At 44.9% G+C, this 19,199-nt stretch overlaps 1 protein-coding gene across 1 annotated transcript in view; it reads left to right on the top strand.

Moving 5' to 3' along the window:
- Window positions 1-19,199, top strand: part of LOC103188031 (phosphatidylinositol transfer protein beta isoform) — a 47,629-nt gene that overhangs the window by 10,361 nt on the left and 18,069 nt on the right. The window contains exons 4-7 of the mRNA XM_042337765.1: window positions 5,476-5,567; window positions 6,455-6,462; window positions 8,358-8,432; window positions 10,880-10,963. Of these exons, the coding sequence (XP_042193699.1) occupies window positions 5,476-5,567; window positions 6,455-6,462; window positions 8,358-8,432; window positions 10,880-10,963 (259 nt within the window). The remainder of the gene's footprint in view (window positions 1-5,475; window positions 5,568-6,454; window positions 6,463-8,357; window positions 8,433-10,879; window positions 10,964-19,199) is intronic.

Genomic DNA, 19,199 nt, shown 5'->3' with positions numbered 1-19,199 from the left:
TAGGCGCAGGGAACCCAAGGCGAGGCTCGCAAAGGTCAATTGTTGACGTAATATAAAAAGAAATTCTACTTGCGATTGGTATCAGCGGCTAAGCTCCCGGTCAGGGATGGGGGGAGAGTGGGGGGGAAGCAGGAAAGGAGGTGGGGTGGGGGTGTGGGAGGGGGTGGGGGTGGTCCCCTGGAGGCGCTTGTGTGTTGGGTTGTCCAAGCTGGACAAGCAATGGGAAAGATAGTTCTTTCAATGGGTTCTGTACTATTGTAGCTGGTTATGCTCCAGTAAGGTCCCCAACCCACCCTTTGGGACCCCCCAAGCCTTGGTCCTTGCCAAGCTTTTCCTCGTATTCTCTGGAGTTAGGTATAAACAGACTCCTTTCAAGGAGAGAGTGCAAATTACATTTCCAGACATGGGTAGATTTCCCTGTGTACATGGCATATACACGTGGAACTCTGTCTGGTTTGCAATACATGTCAACTCAGTTTACTCCTGCGGATAAGTTTTTATTCTAGGAACTGTTGGTTATGGACCAGGTGACTCACCCAGCAGTCTAACAATTGAACCAGTGAATCGACCTGATCGATTGTGAATGGCGATTCCCTGTCATAAGCGAATGGGGAAGCCACATCCCATCGTCATGAAATTAGAACGATGATAACTGGAAAGGAATTCAGAAAACATTTGCTGCAGATTTAACTGAGGGATATTAGGAGGGAAATGGATGAGCAGTGAGCAGGAGTTAGTTAGTCGATTAGCGGATCACTTTTCCGGGGTTAATAATCTCTTCCAAAAAAAAATATATATTTTGTTCACTCAATCCACGACTGTGGATTGAGACAATTGGCTGCTGCGTTTCACCTACAAAATATACAGTCAATTCGCTTTGCAGTATATCCTGTGAAGCGCTTTGAGACGTCTCGAAGACTTGGTAAGGCGCTGTATCAAATGCAAGGATTATTATTTAGTTAGACCGACACTTAGAACGTAATGGGATAATAATAAAATAATAATAATCCTTGCATTTGATATAGCGCTTTTCACGTCTTCTAGACGTCCCAAAGCGCTTCACAGAATATACTGTAAAGTGAATTGACTGTATATTTGTGGGCGAACGCGGCAGCCAATTGCGCACAGCATTGTCCTACAAACAGTTGTAGATTGAAAATGACCAATTTATTATTGTTTTTTGTTTTGGAGGGATTATTATCAGGCGTGTGGAGTAAGGAAACTTGCCCAAGGTTTCGCTCTCTGCCTGGAATTGAGCCCAGGGGTCTCGCTTGCAAAGCGAGTGCTCTAACCACTGAGCTACAGGACTCCAGGGATATGGAGAAATATGAGCTATTCAAGTGACAGAGGAGTAACAAGTGTGAATATACTCTCGACCCAGCCTCGTGGAGCTGTTCCAAAGCAGCATCAGAAGTTGACTTGGTTTGTTTGACATGTCGCTCGCTTAAAACTGGGAACTAATAACTAACAAACAGCCGTGGATTGAAGTGACCAATTTTATTATATAACTGAAGGAAATGGGAGGCCTTTTTATGCTGCGAGACCCAGTTTAAGATGGACTTGCATGTAAATTGAAGAACACATTGTGACTGTAGTTAAAATTGAGTAGGGGAAGCAAGAGCTGGGTGAGCAGAAGTGAAATCTTTAATATTACAAGGTTTACTGTGAAGAATTGTGCTCCTGACATTTGAGTAGCTTTACGCTGTAATGCCGAGTTTGTTTCAGCAACAGCATGTGAACCGAATTCTGCCTCCTGGAGAATGGAATTTCCTGTGGTGGTCAGTGGTCTAAAGGTTAAAGCTGTGCTGTGGTACTGCACTCGATGTGTACCTACTTACCCAGCTCACTATTGCAATGAAATCCAAAAGGTTGGCCAAAGAAAGCACTTTTTACAAACTCCGCAAAGTATCATAGCTGTAGCTCCAGCGAGCCATAGGTTTTTCTGTTCGAGCTTTCTAACCCAGGGCTGAGCAACCTATTCCTCAAAGGCCCATTGACCTACCTGTACACTGCAGTTTTGCCCACAAAATACACAGTCGATTCACTTTACAGTATATTCTGTGAAGCGCTTTGAGACGTCTCGAAGACGTGACGAGGCGCTACATCAAAAGCAAGGGTTACTTGGTCAGGCAAAATCGTTTGCTTCGTATGTGTTTGAGGTTGAAGGATGGCTTTTTTTTTAAACGCTGTTCAAAAAATGAATGCTTTGTGAACCCCAGACAAAATTAACCTGTAGTTTCACAGGAAGGAAAGAGCCACAGGGGGAGCGAGGGTGGACCCTGATTATACCAAGTCTGGAGCTTGGAAGTTATGTCTCTTTGCCTTTTGTTAAAATATTCATGAATTCCTTAGCCCTGGGTCATGTACGGTGGAGCCTAAACTACTTCACTATGTTGTGCTGTAGCCTGACACAGAAAAAAGAAATCGCTGTGTTTTATAAGTTCAGCTTCGTCTACTTGAGAAAAGGCTTCGCGCAACACACAGAACCTGGAAAGAATACTACAGCTACTTTGAAGCTAAATATTGGAGCTGTTTTGCTTTGCAGTTCAGAAATAAGAGTCCCAAAGCATCTGGTTTAGTTTTATTCTGCTTCTGATTGAAGCCCGGGTTCATACGTACTGATCAAGGGAAAACCTTTTGTAATCAACCTTCTGATGGACCTGCTTTCTATTAGTCACACAAAGCACATCGACATTACTGCTATTGAGGAATGCGAGTTAAACGCTCACTTTTGTGGAACCAGACACGGTGTGTGGGGAAAGGGATTGGGGCCTAATGTAACAGGATATTCGTTGCTCTCTGAATATATTTCATTTCCCGCCCTATTTTAATGCAATTTTGATTCAGTCGCTGGGGTAGAAAGTAGAGGCGCGCTCTGTACCCCAACAATTTTAGACTCCACACTATTCAAGCATCGTTGTCCCATTTCCCCTCCCTCCTGGCATTCTCTGACCTCAGAGTATTATACTGCATCCAGTTAGAGCAGTTTTGTGCTCTGTGCCTGATGCTGTGGAACTCTCTCCCTCAACCCCTTTGCCTTGCCCCCTCTCTCATCATTTTCATGTCGCACTCGAAGACCTTCCTCTTCGACCGTGCCAACGGTCACCTTCCCCCTCCCCCTGGCTTGGCATCGGGCTCCGCCACTGTTAAGCCTTCCAAGCTGCCGCCCGGCATGAAGGGTATTATATAAATGCAAGTTGCTGTTGTTGTTCACCACGAATTAGAATTAAACTGCTACAACTACCCTTTTGCAGGGCTCTTACAAGATACTCTTCTGGGTTTTGAGTTTGTCCAATTAGATGAAAGGGCGGCATTCCAGATCCCGAATAAACTTCTAATGACCAAGTTTTAAACTTATCCCAGTTTGGAGCTTGTTCGGTTGCTCCTGGGTAGCTTTGGCTGGATTACATGTGGATTTGAACCTTTATTTGTGGACATCCTGCCGTACCTGTGAGGAATGTAATATAATGCCTTCAGCAATACGTGGGGAGTGTAGACAAAACATTGATATGGTCTTCGCAATTTAGAGGTTGTTCTACACTAATGCTCCACTGAGCATTGATTAGTTCTACTTAACACTGATCAGGTTTTCAATATACTCCCTTATAGACATGTTTTTACATACCAGGAGTACAATCATACAACTTTACAGTGTAGAGGAAGGGCATTCGAGAAGTCTCAAAGATGTCATAAGGCGCTTTATCAAATGCAAGGATTATTATTATTTTATCAAGTCCATTCCATCGCATTGCCCTGCCTTATTTCCACATTAAGCCTCTATCTATCCTATACTTGCCTATTTCCCTCTTGAAATCTGTCACCATTTTACTTGATAGGGTATTCCATGTCCCAACAACCCTGAGTGAGAAACATTCTCTTAAACTCTCCTTTCACTCTTCTCGTGATCATCTTATGACTATGGTCCTCAGTCACTGCTTCCTCTTTTGGTGGAAATAGCTTCTTCCTATTTACTTTGTCCAATCCTTGCAAGATACTACCATTGAATATATATCCTTTTCCCTCATATCTTCTGCAGAAATAAATCCCCTCACATTTTGCTTCATTGAACTTCATCTGCCACTGATCTGCCCATTGCATTAATCTAAATTACTCATATAGTCTCTTGCCCTTTTTACTATTCGCTACACTGCCTAGCTTGGTATCATTTGCAAACTTTGTCTTCTTACTCCATGAATCTAAGTTGCAGTCATTAATATATATTTGAAAAAAGGAGAGGTCCCATCACAAACCCCTTGTGGCACATCTCTAAATTTCTACCAACTGAAAAAAACATCCATTTCAGTCCCACTTTCTGCTTCCTATCTTTCGACCACCTCTCTAACCACATTGCCACATTCTCCTCTGGAACCAGGCGCCCCGAGTAAGCTTCAAGGTGGCCAATTAATGGCAGCGTGAATGCCGTGAGATGGAGGTGCCCCATCGCCGGCATTCGGAGCTGACGACTGGCTGTGGAGTCGACCACTTTGTTTGAAATGGGTCTCGCTCTCCTGAATAAAGTTGCCGGTTTTGAAACTGAGTCATTATCGTTGGCCGGGGCCCAACAAAACTATTCCTAGCGTCGGATTCTGCTGGGACTGACTTGGAATGTCTGGACTTCAGTCAAGTTGAGTCAAATTCTAAATCCAGCTTTGGCGGGACGGTAACCAGGGGGAGATATCACATGATTACAAGAGAGGTTTTAATGAAGAAAGAAGCCTTTTTGGCCCATTTGATCCATCTTTCCAGAATCCCCAGACCCTTTTTTTTCCCATCACCACATCATAAACAATGAGAGATTCACGTAGACGCAAACTTTAAATCATGTAACCAATTTCAAGAGTTTTGTCTCCCTCAATGTTTTTTGTCCAGAGGAATAGGCGCTCGCTTTGTAGTGTTAAACTTACGTAACATCTCGGTTAGTCCACATCACGTCGTAACGAGAAAAGATTCAACACGATGCACGTCAGCAGGCTGTTTCCACTTTGTTGGTGAGTCCAAAATGATGTGGCATCAACGTACAATAATAATGTTCCTGTTACTTGATGTAGCGCCTTATCACTTCGGAAAGACATCTCGAATCACTTCACAGAATTTACCACAAAATAAAATGACACTATTTGTAAGCAAATGCAGCAGTACAATTGCGCACAGCAACGTCCCACAAACAGCAACTTGCATTTATGTACTCACACTGGGTAGGGTCTTCCCTCTATACCCCTCCTGATCCCGACCCTCAGCTCGGGGCTAAATCCCTGACTGTCCAGCAACTTGGGACGTCCTCCCGACGTGAAAGATGCTGCGTAAATGTGACTTGTTTCTTGTCCACTCCTTCAGATCACGTGCACTGTTGACTGTTGACTGAGGTGTACACGGGGCTAGAGAGAGGGTTTATTTTGGGGCTCTTCTTTCTGCTAAGATATTTTCAGTTTCTTTGCATCTCACTTTTGGTAAGTTATGAACCGTTTGTTCCCACAGTAAAATTCCACGCATGTTGCGAATGGTTGCACCAAAACATTCCTTATTGTTCTATGAGGAAGCTTGGAATGCATACCCCTACTGCAGAACAAGTAAGTTCACAGTTCAGCTTACTTTGTGTGTAAAACAATACTAGTATTTAATCGCTGTGTTACTGCTTGTTGCTCATGGTGTTTATCAGTGTAAGATAGTTTATCTCAAAGTGCTGGGTATCCAGGTTGTTACCACAATGATAGGATTTCAGTGACTGGCTGATGACGTTGCACACTTCTGGTGTGTTTTGGTGTAAATTAGTACTATTTGCTGCTGAATACCAACGGCTGCCCCACATCTACACATCATCCCATCCCTTCATAATCCAGCCCTCGGCTTCCAGCATCTTTCCCTTCTGTTCAGGTGGACGTTAAAGATTGAAAAGGAAAGGGAGTTTCTCCCAGTGTCCAGTTCCCTGCAACACCTTTTATGTTGGAAGGATGTCTCCAAGTGCTTCGCGGGTTTTACTGTAATGTCTAGTGACTGCGTTAATATTGCAGTAAGTGCTCCTGAGGTTGAGGACCAATAAAGTTCATTGCTGGGACAGTATAGAAGAGGTCAGAGCTTTACATGTAGCGTAGCAGCTTATGTGGGAATGGCTGGCGCTTACGTTTGAAAGGGTGTTTTCAATTCGACAACAACTTGTGTTTACATAAGGCCCCTTCACACACGATAGCGTCCCAGAGCGCTTAATCCCACTGTCAAAGCCGTACAGCTGCTTACCCGTTGGGTACAGCAGACTTGGAGTGGCTGTAGAACACACAGCTATTGCCATCTGAACATATTGCTGCACTCTGGTTACTCTCAAAACTACTTATAACAAATAGCTGCAAGCTGTCGAAATAATGTACAAAGATTCTAATGGTTGGTTTGGTTTTGTGTGGAGGTTTACTAAATATTTTGTGTGTCTTTTTTTTCTTTTGCATGCTCATTCCATTTACCCCAGTTGTTACGGTGAGTAGATGAAATGACCGAGTTTATTTTAATTTGCTATTGATTCTAAATCTGACTAATGCTTTCGTGGTTACTAATATTCATTGTGCATCCTCAGCCAGCTCTGCTGTGTATAATTTTGCAGCACTGTAGAAGGCTCAAATGAATGAACCATTTCTTCGATGATTCTTAATCCCCCGAATTCTTTTCACTGAACCAGTCCCTGTTTGACTTTGGGTTCAATGCATTTTGCAGAGTATCGAGGCGTCCCACAAGTATTTAAAGGCGTTGTTGGGGCTTTACGATGAGCCAAGGAGTGGAAAGGCAGGAGTTTCCTGATCGTGCAGAGCTGATAACCTAGGCAGAGCTTGCCATGGGAAGAGATTGTAAAATAATAATAATAATAATAATCCTTGCATTCGATATAGTGCCTCATCAGTCTCAAAGCGCTTCACAGCATATACATATATATGTAAGTTGTATTGACTGTATATTTTGTGGGCAAAACGTAGCAGCCAATTGCACACAGATCCAGTCATGTGTGAGCTGGCATTGCCCCGTGACCCACGAGCAGCCATGTGGAACCCATCAAACCTAAATATTGGAAAAATCTGTCCGAGCAGACTCAACTCTCCCCGAACCTGTCAGTGCCACTCGGGTCCTCTCTTGGGAGGCACTCGGGGAGCCTGGGGCCACTCTCCCATCTCATTTCGGTGCACTTCCCTGGGAAGCTGGAAGAGAAGCTGATTTGCTGCAGCTGAGCTTTGAAACATTCTGGCTTGGTTTGTTCCGTGACCGATTTTATGGCTAATGAAATCTTGTGCTGTTGGTCACTGTTACTGATCCTCCGACCTGACTCTTACCAACGTCCCTCGGCATGTTGGAAAGCTGCACTTGGTGTTCATCCGCTCTTACATTGCAAGATCGCCTGCAAAGTCAAGCTTGCCTCCATTGTACCCAAGAACAGCCTTCTATCTTCCCCAAATGACACAAGCTAAACCTAAACGACAAGAGGGTAGAGGTTAAAGCACCTCCAGTTCAGCATCACACTCCCTGCTGCAGGATCCAATGTACAAAAGCCAGCATGAGTTTGTGCCACACAGCAGTTGTATGAAGCCAATTGTCTTCTAATGGAGAAAAGTATGGGTATTTTTTTCTCCTGTATTTTCAGCTGGCACTAGACCTTGAACCTAGGGATTGCCCATCACTCGATAGTTCTCTAGCCTTTTGTTTTGAGTGGAGGGTTGGTCAGTTAGTCACAGATGGGTAAATGTAGAAAATTGATCTGCGTTCTATAGCAACTGGAAGTAAATACTTGTTAGATGTTAAATACAGAACATCTGGACGGTGCCTTTCACAGTGCTATTTTGTGGTGCTGATTGTAAGTAGGTTATAACTGGTGTATTTACTGGAGTTAATGTTTGGTGGTTGCACTATACTCTATTCCTTTTGTGGTATGGTTCCAGTGTGAACGCTAATTGCCCTGTTGCGTGATATGGCTTAGGAATGTTTTCACTGCAAATGGCTTTAAAATAAGCAAAGGTTCTGAAATATTCGCGCAACTAACCAAGAAGCCGTGACCTCTGATGTGATGCAACTCCTGTTGAGTTGGCAAGCATTCGTTATCAACTTAATACTAATTATTTGTAAAGCTGTGAATCTGCAGGGTTTGGCAGAGCAGCCAGATTGGATTTGTATCTGAATGCTTCAAAATGAGCATTGAGAATCAGCTGAACATATCAAGGGCTGTGGAATAAATGGGGCAAAGTATAGAGCTTGTGGCATCCATGTACTTTTACAGCATCTATGCCTGGGCATCTGTGTATGTTACAGCTGTGTCATTTAGTGATTTATATCAAGCTTAAGGATATCTTGTATTTCAAAATGTCTTGTACTTTTTTTTGTCTCCAATGCAGAATGAGTACATGAAGGACAATTTCTTGATTAAAATTGAGACATGGCACAAGCCAGACTTGGGGACTACAGAGAATGTAAGTACTATTCCCAATGGAGGTTTCAAAGAGATAGGCCATGAAGAAATAATGCTGGGCATAATGGGCTGTAGAATTTCTCATAATGACCTGCCAATTATCCAGATAACCTGGTTTGATTGACTTTTACATTCTATGGTAGGTTGGCACTTTGCCAACTTTTAAAGCAGCCCTCTTAATATTAAAGGTCTTTTACAAGAAAGTTACACAAAGGATTTGACTTATAATACAGTAATCCTTGCATTTGAAACATCTCAGGTTGCTTCACAGGATTTTACTGTCGAGTACAGTGACTGTGGATTTGTAGACAAACTTGCCAATAGCGAGGCATCTTCTGCTCTCGAAGCTTGTACTCTTTGTAGGGAGGGGGACTGGTGGATGGATTGCTAAAGATTACGACTTACAGACCTGCGCCTGACCTCAGTATTGTCTAACATGAGGGTAGTTTACTGTGTAGATTTCTGTCCATTACTAGGCATTGGCTGACATTTAGTCCACGTGGGTAACGACATGCATTTACTGTGCTGTGGGTTGATTCCTTATGTTAAGGTGACACAGCAGAAGTACTGCTATTTTAAACGTCACTGCCTGTCTGTGGCACAGTTTAGCCAGCTTAGGCCCTGCTGTTTCAAATGAATTAAGCAGGTATTTTTAGAGGGCCACAAATTCCGGGTTCAGTAATTGGAGACTGTGGATGCGTAAAAGGGTTAATCTTTAGTTCGCAGAATCGAGAACCTAATTAAAGCGTAAATCACTCTTTTAATCTCTGAACCTCTAGCAAATAAATGAGTGAATGCAAGTTAGCATCTGTCAAGGCACCGAATCGCAGTATACCTTGTAAATGTACTGCGTAGAGACTGTAACTGCACTGTGTAATGACACACACACACATACAGTCAATATACCTCCCCGTGACACACACGCACACACACAGTCACTATGCCGTTGCCTGACTCAGTTGGTAACACTCTCGCCTCTAAAGTCAGAAGATTGTGGGTTCAAATCCCACATCGGGACTTTGAAGACACAGTCCAGCTGTGTTTCAGCTCGGCTGATGTTTCAGGCAGTGCTGGGAGAGTGATGTGTTGGCGGAAGTGCTGTTCTTTGGATGAGATGTTAAACCGAAGTCCCGTCTGCCTGTTCAGGTGGATGTTAAAGATCCCATGGGATCCTATTCAAAAGAGAACGGAGTTTCTTCTGGTGTGCTGGCCGCCAATCCCACAAATAAAAATGATATTCACTACTGCACACAAACTGGCCCTCGCATTCGCCCACAAATGCAGAGTCGCAATATTTTGCAGTAAAAACTTGTGAAGCGCTTTGAGACATCTTGACGATGTGATGAGGTTGCTATATCATTTGCGAGGATGATTATTATACCCTGGTGGGTATCTGACCACACTGGTAGCACGGTGGCTGGCACATGCCACGCTTGATCGACGTCTGTAGGTTGCGGAGAATGTTAGGAGACTCTGCAGTTCGGCTTTTGTCTCAAGTTGGGGTTGGTTTTCAAAAAAAAAAGAAAATGTTGGCTGGACTTTTCTTTGTCTCAGGGTAAAGCATTCCACATGTTCAGAACCCTCCGCGTGAAACAAATGCTTCCAGATTCGGTTCTAACTGTCCTGGTTCTGATTTGAAGGGTCTGCCCCTTATATAATGGATCACTCTACCAGGGGGGAAACAAACATCTCCTGTCTAACCTGTTGATTCCTTTCATCATTTTAAATGCCCAAACAAATCGCCAGTTAACTCCCTGCTCTGAGGCATAAATCCTGGGCCACTCATTACAGCTCCTGATCTATAGGCGCAGACATTTTGTACACTAGGGAAGGGCAGGAGGGTGGTGTGAACACGCTTTGGGTGGAGCACAATGGATACTGGAGGGTGCAGTTCCCATTGACACTGCCGTCCACAGCGTACGTTGGGCTGAGATGATGCACGAGGGAAGTGTGCTGGCTCGGAAGCAAATGTTCTTTGCGTTATTATCACTATTGTTCAGTTTGATTCGATTATGGCGCCTATACATCTCAAAATGTCTCCCAAGCACTTCAGAAGGAAATGCTGTTAAGCGGAGCCACTGTGAATGTGTAGGCAAATGTAGACAGCAAAGTCCACAAACACCGAACATGAAGCGAATGACCAGGGTATCTGGGGGATTGTTGGCAGACAATAATCACTAGGGGAAACTCCCCTTTTCCATCAGGTCAAGGGATACTAATAATAATAATCATAATAATAATCCGTGCATTTGATATAGGGCCTTATCACATCTTCTAGACATCTCAAAGCGCTTCACAGAATATACTGTGAAGTGAATTGGCTGTATATTTTGGGGGTGAAACTTATGCTGTAAGGGGTAATTTGCCTCTGATTGAGGTGGGTGTAGTTGTATGTGTATTGTTTCCATCCAGTTGTGTTGCTGCTACTCACCCAGTTGTATTTTTCAGGTGCATGAACTGGACCCAGAGACCTGGAAAAATGTGGAAGTGGTTTATATCGACATCGCAGACCGGAGCCAAGTGGAGTCTTCGGTGAGTGCCTTTGACTTCCCAAGTCGCTGCTGCTGTCTCTTGTATGATGGTGGGGGGAAGTGTTACTGAGGCTTGAGAATCAACTGTGTTTACAGCGAAATGACTTGGGTGACAACAAAAAGGGTATGACATTGGGTCACAAAAATGAGCTTTCCCTGGTTTCTTGATGCTCCTGCTACAAACGTAGATAAAGAAATAATAATAAGTAATCCTTGCATTTGATACAGCGTCTCATCACGTCTTCGAGACATCTCAAAGCGCGTCACAGAATACGCTGTAAAGAAAATGGTCTGTAAAGTTATTTTGTGGGCGAAACGCGGCAGCCAATTGCGCACACCAGCGTCCGGCAGATATTTCAACAGATTTCAATTGTGCAGCGCCTTGGGACGTCCTCCTGACGTGAAAGGCGCTTTATAAATGTAATCTTGTTGTTGTTGTTGTTGTATTACCTGCACAAAATCTAAGACAAATCTTCGAACCCGTCAGTAGACATACCTGGAGAAAGAGTAGCTGGCACATCATGGGGTCAAATCCAGAAATACACTGATGCTTTGTCAAGACTGTTGATGGGAAGGAAAAGGCCATGTTGTAAATCGATGCTGCAAATGGACAGATTGTCTCAAACGTATTTCCTCAACCAGATTACTGAACAATAAGACGCTGTTATAAACGTTGGTAAAATGCAGATGTCATAATTGCTGTTTGTTCTTGTGATTGTTTGGTTTTGCTGCTTGAGGTGTTCCTCTTTGCCCCTCTGGCCTGGTCTTATCCCCCGCACCTTACTTTCGTCAGTAAATAGCCACGGTGCTGGTTACTGTAAGTCGGTTGAGCAAATGGAGCAGGAGGCCAAGCTAGAAAGGACGCTCGACGTTAAACGAAGCGGACTTTTCTTTATATTGACTGTAAACGTGGGGTTTTCGTGAGTTCCAATTGCTGTGGCCTTGTTTCACTTAAGGTGCCGCGTGTGTCGATTACAAGTATTATTTTCTGAAATAACCCACATGTAATTATTGGCAGATGTGTTAGGTTTCCGCCCGCTCTTCCTCTTAAACCCGCTGTGCACAAATCGGTTGCACAAAGCACAACGTCACTACACTTGGCAGCAGTTACCTGGGAGGTGCTTTGAGACGATGGCACTATTTTAAACGGGTTAATCGGCTAAACCTTGGCGTCTTCAGGTTCCCGTCTGCGTTGGGTTTCGAGCCGACTTGTGTTCTGCTGTGTCGCCATCTTCTGGTAAAGTCACATTACCAGTTTTGAATTCCAGAAATTCTCTTCCCGATTGCCGGCCGAACAATTACGGAGAGAGAGAGACCTTTAGCATTTCTCTTGATACAGCGTCTTATCACGCTGAACGTCTCAAAGCACCTTCACTGAAGTTTCCGTCGAGTGTAGTGACTGTGAATGGGGTGGGGGGTGGTGGGAGCATCCCACACATTGAACAGCTGTGAGCTAAAAGACCAATTAATCTGGAGGATTTGCGGCCAGGATATCAGAAACTCCTCTCTCTCCTTTTTTTTTTCCCCTTTCGACTGATGTCACGGGAACTTTCAACTCCCACCTGAAACGAGCAGATTGTGTTCGCATCACACGTTGATCAGAAAGATGGCGGTGGATTAACTGGATCTCAGAAGTTTTTTCGTCTCGTAACCCCCTCAAGAGACGTGAGGCTGTGAGCCAACAAGTGCACTGCTGCGCTATTTAGAGTGGCCTCCATTAATCGCCTTCCTGATTAGCCCCTAACAAACACAAATACTGGGTTCACCCCGCGCCCTGGAGTCCCACACTGTGTGGAATATAATTGGTGTCTTCTGCCCTGCGCCTACCTCGGTTTTTTTTTTTTTGTCGAGCAGAGCCCCAGAAGATACTGTACAGAACATCCATTGATTTCAGGATGAAATGAAAGCTCAGCAGGCCAACAGCTCTAGTCTTCATTAAATCACAATCTTGTCATGCTTGAGGTTTCTTGATTCCACAAATGCTTTGATGGAAGCTGCCAACGCTCAGCGTGATCGGCTGCTCCAGGTGAGGCTTGTGACGCTGCGATAACAATCTTCCGTGCGCACGGCTGTTCCTGGCACCGATTAGAATATAACAATAAACTCCTGCTTTCGATACAGCGCCCGATCGCGTCTTCGAGACGTCTCAAAGCGCTTCACGGGATACACCGTAAAGTGAATTGACTGTATATTTTGCGGGCGCGAGTCGGCAGCCAGTTGCGGACAGCAGCGTCCCCCACGAACAGCCGTGGATTGAAGTGACCAATTTATTATTTTCTTTTAAGGAATTATTATTTGCTTGGTGACCGGGGTCTGTACTCCCGCTGACCGATTCGAGCTGCTTTAAATCCTGGATTGGGGTCCGGCATCAACGTGCGTTTCAGCAAATTAGGGGAATTTGTTTTTTCCAGTAATTTCAATGATTATTCATTAGTCTTATCTCTTTGTGCATGTTAATTTAGCGGTGATTGTGATTTCACGCCTTCTCAGGTTGCCTCCTCTGGTTAATGAGAGAGTCAGGCGGTGAGTGAGGATGCTGTGTGACTTGCTCAGTTGTCGAGAGCCGAGTGCACTCTGGTTGTGCGTTTGGGTGCACTCCGTACGCTAAACGAGCACACACACACACACACACACACACTAGCGAGTGACTGCTTATGTTCTTCCATTTCTTGCGAGTAAAGTAACGACTTAAAGATGCACATCTCCTTCAGGATTCACTTGCAGCTTGTGTGACGCGTATGGCATTTAATATACCTTCCCAAATTAGTTGTCAGAGTAGACGGTATCTTAATTAGACTTTGAACCTTGCTAAATCTTCCTGGGTTACCTCCGCAGAGCAATTGGTGGCAAGAAAGTTACAGTTCCTTTAGAGAACCAACTAATGCCAAGTGTCCACAGATGTCTGTGGCAGTGGGGAAGAGAAAACTTAAATGGGAGGAATTTGAATAGCGAATATAATTGCTCTAAAATAAAGGGTGGGGAAGCAGATTGGTACCAGGGATTCTGTTTCTGTATAAATATTGCATCATTTCACATGATTAGGAATAAAAGAATTGCTTGACGTGGTGTATGAACCTTTCACTACTTGCCAGGAACTTCTGAGCCATCCATCTCCAGTGACTTCTAGAGATTATGCTGTGCTCTGTGGGTTTGTCCTATTAAAATGCATCTCCGGTCTTTGTAGCCATCTTTGTAGTGTGTGTAGAAGTTCTAGCCCTAGGCATTGTAATTACGTGTCTCATACTAATAAATTATGTAATGCGTAAAATAATTGGGCGCTGGCTGCAAGTATGGAGTTCCTTTCATTGTTGAAAGAAGTGTTGGGAACAGATTCTAGTTATTGTGCTGCCCGCACTGGAGGCACGGGACCGTTGGAGATGTTACGGCTTCCGTTCCGCGACTGAGGCAACCGTATTTCTGCTTTCGAGTGCGTTTGCGGCGTCGGCTGGGTTCCACGTGCTTGTCTCTCTTCCCCACTTGGACCCGAAAACAAACCCCAAAGTGGGAGAGAATGAACATAATCGCTGAGGAGCCCTGAAGGGAAATGATGCAACGATTTTGTTCGTGCTTACGATCACCTCCCCTCTTCCTTCCGCGCACCCTCCCACACCCCCCCCCCCCCCACCACCGGCTCAGTGTCGGACTCCACTAACCGTGAAGCGCTGCTGGACGTGTGAAGGGCGCTACACGAATGCAAGTTGTTGTTGTGTCTCGAGGATGGTTGCCAGACTCTTTATCTCCTGCTCTTGCCCCTATCAGTGTTCGCGTGGTTTCCCTTGTTGTAATGGCACTGCGCTGGCTCCATCTGCCTTTTGCTTTTTATCTGGAAAGTGGCACGGAGGGTGTTTGATTCATGTTAAAACCGAGGGAAGGTAGCAATCTCCTGCCACTTTAAATGCTGCAACATGTTTAAAAAGCGTCATTTGGTTCCTGCGTTCAAAATGGAGCGATTATTAAGTTTCTGAAGGAATGCAGAAGCCTGAAGTGATAACTGTCTAAATCGGGAACATTTGCCTCTCTCTGCTTACTCCTCCGCTGACATCTTAAGTCCATCATCCTTCCGCAGAAGCTGCTGCAAAGCACATCCCAATCAACTCTGGACATTAAGGAGATGGATTTGCTATTAAAACACCGTGTTGTGCTGTGCAGAATAACCTTTAATAAACGGAGTTGGTGCTGCACTTACTTTGAAAAGTACCGAGTGCAGAATAGTTCAAATCAAGCTAAATGGATTTTGTCTTCTTTTCCCTTAGTGAGTCTTTCTGATGCCAGTATTAGAATACGGTATATTAATAACAATAATAGCACAGAGCAAAAAATAAATCACTTAGAGAGGGAGGGAGGGAGTACGAACGTCTCAAAGGGCTCCCTTTTGATTTTGAAGGGATTATTACCCCGCCCCCACCCCCGGAAAAGCGATCTACCAGTCAACTAACAACCAGATTTGCTACTCACTGCTGGTAAGCAGAGGCATGGGGGTGGAGTAAGGAAACTTGCCCAAGGTTTCTCCCAGCCCGGGAATCGAAAACAGGTCCTCTCGCTTGCCAGGCGAGTGCTCTAACCACTGAGCTACAGGACTCCACATGTAGTTGGTGTGCGGTTGCATGGTGTCATATTGTACATAATTTGTATATCCGTGCTCTTGCTGTAGGCTGCCTGCATTGAGAAGTTCTGGTGATGTTGTGGGCAGAGCCAGAGTAACTCCTTTCCATTAGCCGGGCAGGCATTGAACTGGGCTAACAGCTGATCCAGAGCCAGTGCTGGGCAGGTATTCATCGCAACCCTTCAGGCCTTATAATTGTACAGATTGTAAGGAATGTACATGGGAGAGAATGCAGTGGGGATGCAGTGCGTACTGATCGCTGTTTCAATCTAAATGAGTTGCGGTGAAGTGGGAACATCTAAACGGTGCAGTGAGGTCTGGGTTTGCTGAAGTCCACATCTTCTCCCCGTGGAAATTCCGCGCTGTGACCTTGTGTGGATGTGCTTCGCATCCTTCCAGTGTTTGCCGCTGTCTTATTTGCCCTCCTTGCTCATGTTTGCTGTGATGCAGATAGCCTGCTCCGTCAGAAATACAGGCAGAACGTGAGCGAGGACCTGATTCAGAACCACTCGCGTGTGTTTTTTTTTATTATTCGACCAAACCATTGGGTAGAAATCTGCTCAGAAGGTTGTGGTTTAGGATCCACGTCAGCAACTTTGAGCTTCCACTCCAGACTAACACTCCACTCCAGTGCATTGATGGATATTTTGTCCGCCTGTTCAGGTGGATGTTTAAGACCTCATGACACTGTTCGATAAAGAGAAGGAGCTATCGCCTGGGTTCCTGTAAAGCGAATTGACTGTATCTTTTGTGGGGGAAACGCGGCAGCCAATTACGCACAGGCAGCCATTCATCTTTGCGGATGATTGTGGGATATCCCCAAATAACCCAAATAGTTTGAGCGCTCACCCTCTTTGCACGCAACACGCAAAATACCTCTGACCAAGCTGCGTGATTAGCAGGCAACCGAAGGCAGGCGTCTTTCCCCGCAACGAGGACGAAGGAATTTGAGGATCTGCCCCTCACTTGGTCTTGGTGTTGAGTTGTGAGCGGGTTTGCTCAGTGCAAATTGTGGTCGGGAATGGAGAGCTCACCACAGGGCAAAAACGTCTCTCCACGCAGTGTTCTCAGGCAAGTCGGCAAACAGAAATGTCTGGGAGAAAGGCCAAGTCCCTTGCTCCTCAGTGCCATATCCATGGTTAGGTGGCACGGATGGGTGGAACTCTGGTTTGGATACTTATAAGCGTGGTGATTGGGTTCCTGTATGTGTCAGACACCCGGCTAACCCAAAAAAGCCGCGTGGAAGTGGGAACAGCTGTTTCGGTCGTGGCAGTGAGTTAATCCACATGTCTGGAGTTATCTGCAGGTATACAATTCCTTTTAGTCACTCAGGAGCAGGCACGGCTCTGGTCACGCACACTAGGGACCTATTATCCTTCATAATCTAAAACTGGTGCTGTCGATTTAGTTCTAAATAAGTCTCTTTGAAATCAAATCTTTTGCCTGGGTTGAGTATAGTCGGGGAATGTCTCACCGTGTCACTAGGAGCTGCAGCACATCCTGCGATTGAGACGTCTCGAAGACATGATAAGGCCCTATATCAAATGCAAGGATTATTATTATTGTTATTGGTCCTGGCTGACGGAGCTATTGGGTAGAAATGGGGGAATTGAAAGTAAAATAAAAATGTCAAGCCTCTGCTGCCCATTTGGATGTGAAATCGTAATGCAATTAAAAGGTGGAGCCCATTATAGCAAACCGTGAGCAATTTGTTCCCTGGTTGCTTTCTTCCTGCTCCACTGCAGTCCAGAATCCTCGGAGAAACGGCAGCTCCAGGGAACAAGGGGATTGATGGAAATATGTAAATAAGAGCAGCAGGTGGTGAGAGAGTTTTTATCCAGAGGCGATGTCATTCTTATATTTAAGTTTGTTACCATCTGAAGTGGTTTCAAAGGCTCTTATGCAAATAATCTCGTGCAAAGGACAGTTAGAACTGAGATCATAAAGCCGTTCTTTCTACAGAGGGTTTGCGAGTGCGTGGAATGCTTTGCCCCAGAAGGTTGTTCAAGCAGAATCAATTGAGATGTTTAAGGCGGAGTGAGTGAGATCGATGCTTTGGCGGTGAAGGGTGAAAGGAAAAGAGATTAAGCAACCTGGATCTAATAATAATCATAATCCTTGCATTTGATACAACGCCTTATCACGTCTTCGAGACGTCTCAAAGCGCTTTCACCAAATACACTGTAAAGTGAATCGGCTGTATGTTTTGTGGGCGAAACGCGACAGCCAATTGCGCACAGCAGCGTCCCACAAACAGTCGTGGATTGAGTGACCGATTTATTATTGATTTGATTTCGATGAAGGAATTATTACCTTTGATCCGCCAATCGACTAACAACCGGGTTCCTACTTACTGCTAGGTAAACAGAGGCGTGTGGAGTACGGAAACTTGCCCAATGTTTCGTCCCGCCCGGGAATCGAACCTGTGTTCGAGGACGACATTAAAAAAAATGCAGTGAGACATAGATAGGTTAGGTGATTGGGCAGGTAGGTGGCAGATGAGGTATAATGTAGGGAAGTGCGAAGTCATCCACCTGGGTAGCAAAAACAGTAGAGAGGATTATTTTTTAGAAGGGGAGAGATTGGAATGTGTTAGCGTCCAGAGGGACTCGGGTGTCCTTGTACACCAATCACAGAAAGTTAGTCTGCAGGTGCAGCGAGCAATTAGGAAGGCGAACGGTATGTTAGCATTCATTATGAAAGGATTAGAGTATAAGAGTAGGGAAGTCTTGCTGCAACTGTATAGGGCCCTGGTGAGACCACACCTGGAATACTGGGTGCAGTTTTGGTCTCCTTATTTAAGGAAGGATGTACTTGCCTTGGGAGGGGGTGCAGCGTAGATTTACTGGGTTAGTACCAGGGATGAAGGGGATGAGTTACGAGGATAGGCTGACCAATTTGGGCCTATATTCTCTAGAATATAGAAGAATTAGAGGGGATCTTATAGAAACCTATAAGATCATCAAAGGGCATGATAGAGTAGATAGTGGGAGATTGTTTCCCCTGGTTGGAGAAACTAAAACCAGTGGTCACAACCTTAAAATCAGAGGCAGCCCTTTCGCACTGAGTTGAGGAAGAACTTCTTCACTCAAAGGGTGGTGAATGTATGGAACTCACTACCCCAAAGGGCTGTTGACGCTCAGTCCTTGAACATATTCAAGACTGAGATAGATAGATTTCTTATTGCAAAAGGGATTAAGGGATATGGGGATAAGGCAGGGTCAGGTTATTAGCTGGAGTTAGATTAGAAGATCAGCCGTGATTGAATGGTGGGGCAGGCTCGAAGGGCCGAATGGCCTACTCCTGTTCCTACATGTTATGTAATGTATGTTATGATGTTATGTCTCTCACTTGCGAGGCGAGTGCTCTAACCACTGAGCTACACAAGGACTCCACAACGGAACAAACTGGATGGGTTGAATGGCATCCTCCTATGGCTAAATCAGCAATGTATAATTCTGCAATGACACAGAGTTTTTAATTGACGTTAGGAGATGTTGACTTGAGCGCACAATCAGTAACTCCACTAGGGCTGCTGTGTTTTTTTTTTTTGCTCGGGTTAGGTAGAGTGCACACCACGCTCTGGCCTCTGAGCATTGCTAGCTGAGGAGTTGGAAACGTTACAGCTGTCTCT

The sequence above is a fragment of the Callorhinchus milii genome, unplaced genomic scaffold (assembly GCF_018977255.1).
Source record: "Callorhinchus milii isolate IMCB2004 unplaced genomic scaffold, IMCB_Cmil_1.0 Scaffold8, whole genome shotgun sequence".
Taxonomy (NCBI): domain Eukaryota; kingdom Metazoa; phylum Chordata; class Chondrichthyes; order Chimaeriformes; family Callorhinchidae; genus Callorhinchus; species Callorhinchus milii.
Note: the sequence above shows the minus strand (reverse complement) of the source record. Positions and strands in the feature narration are given on the sequence as shown.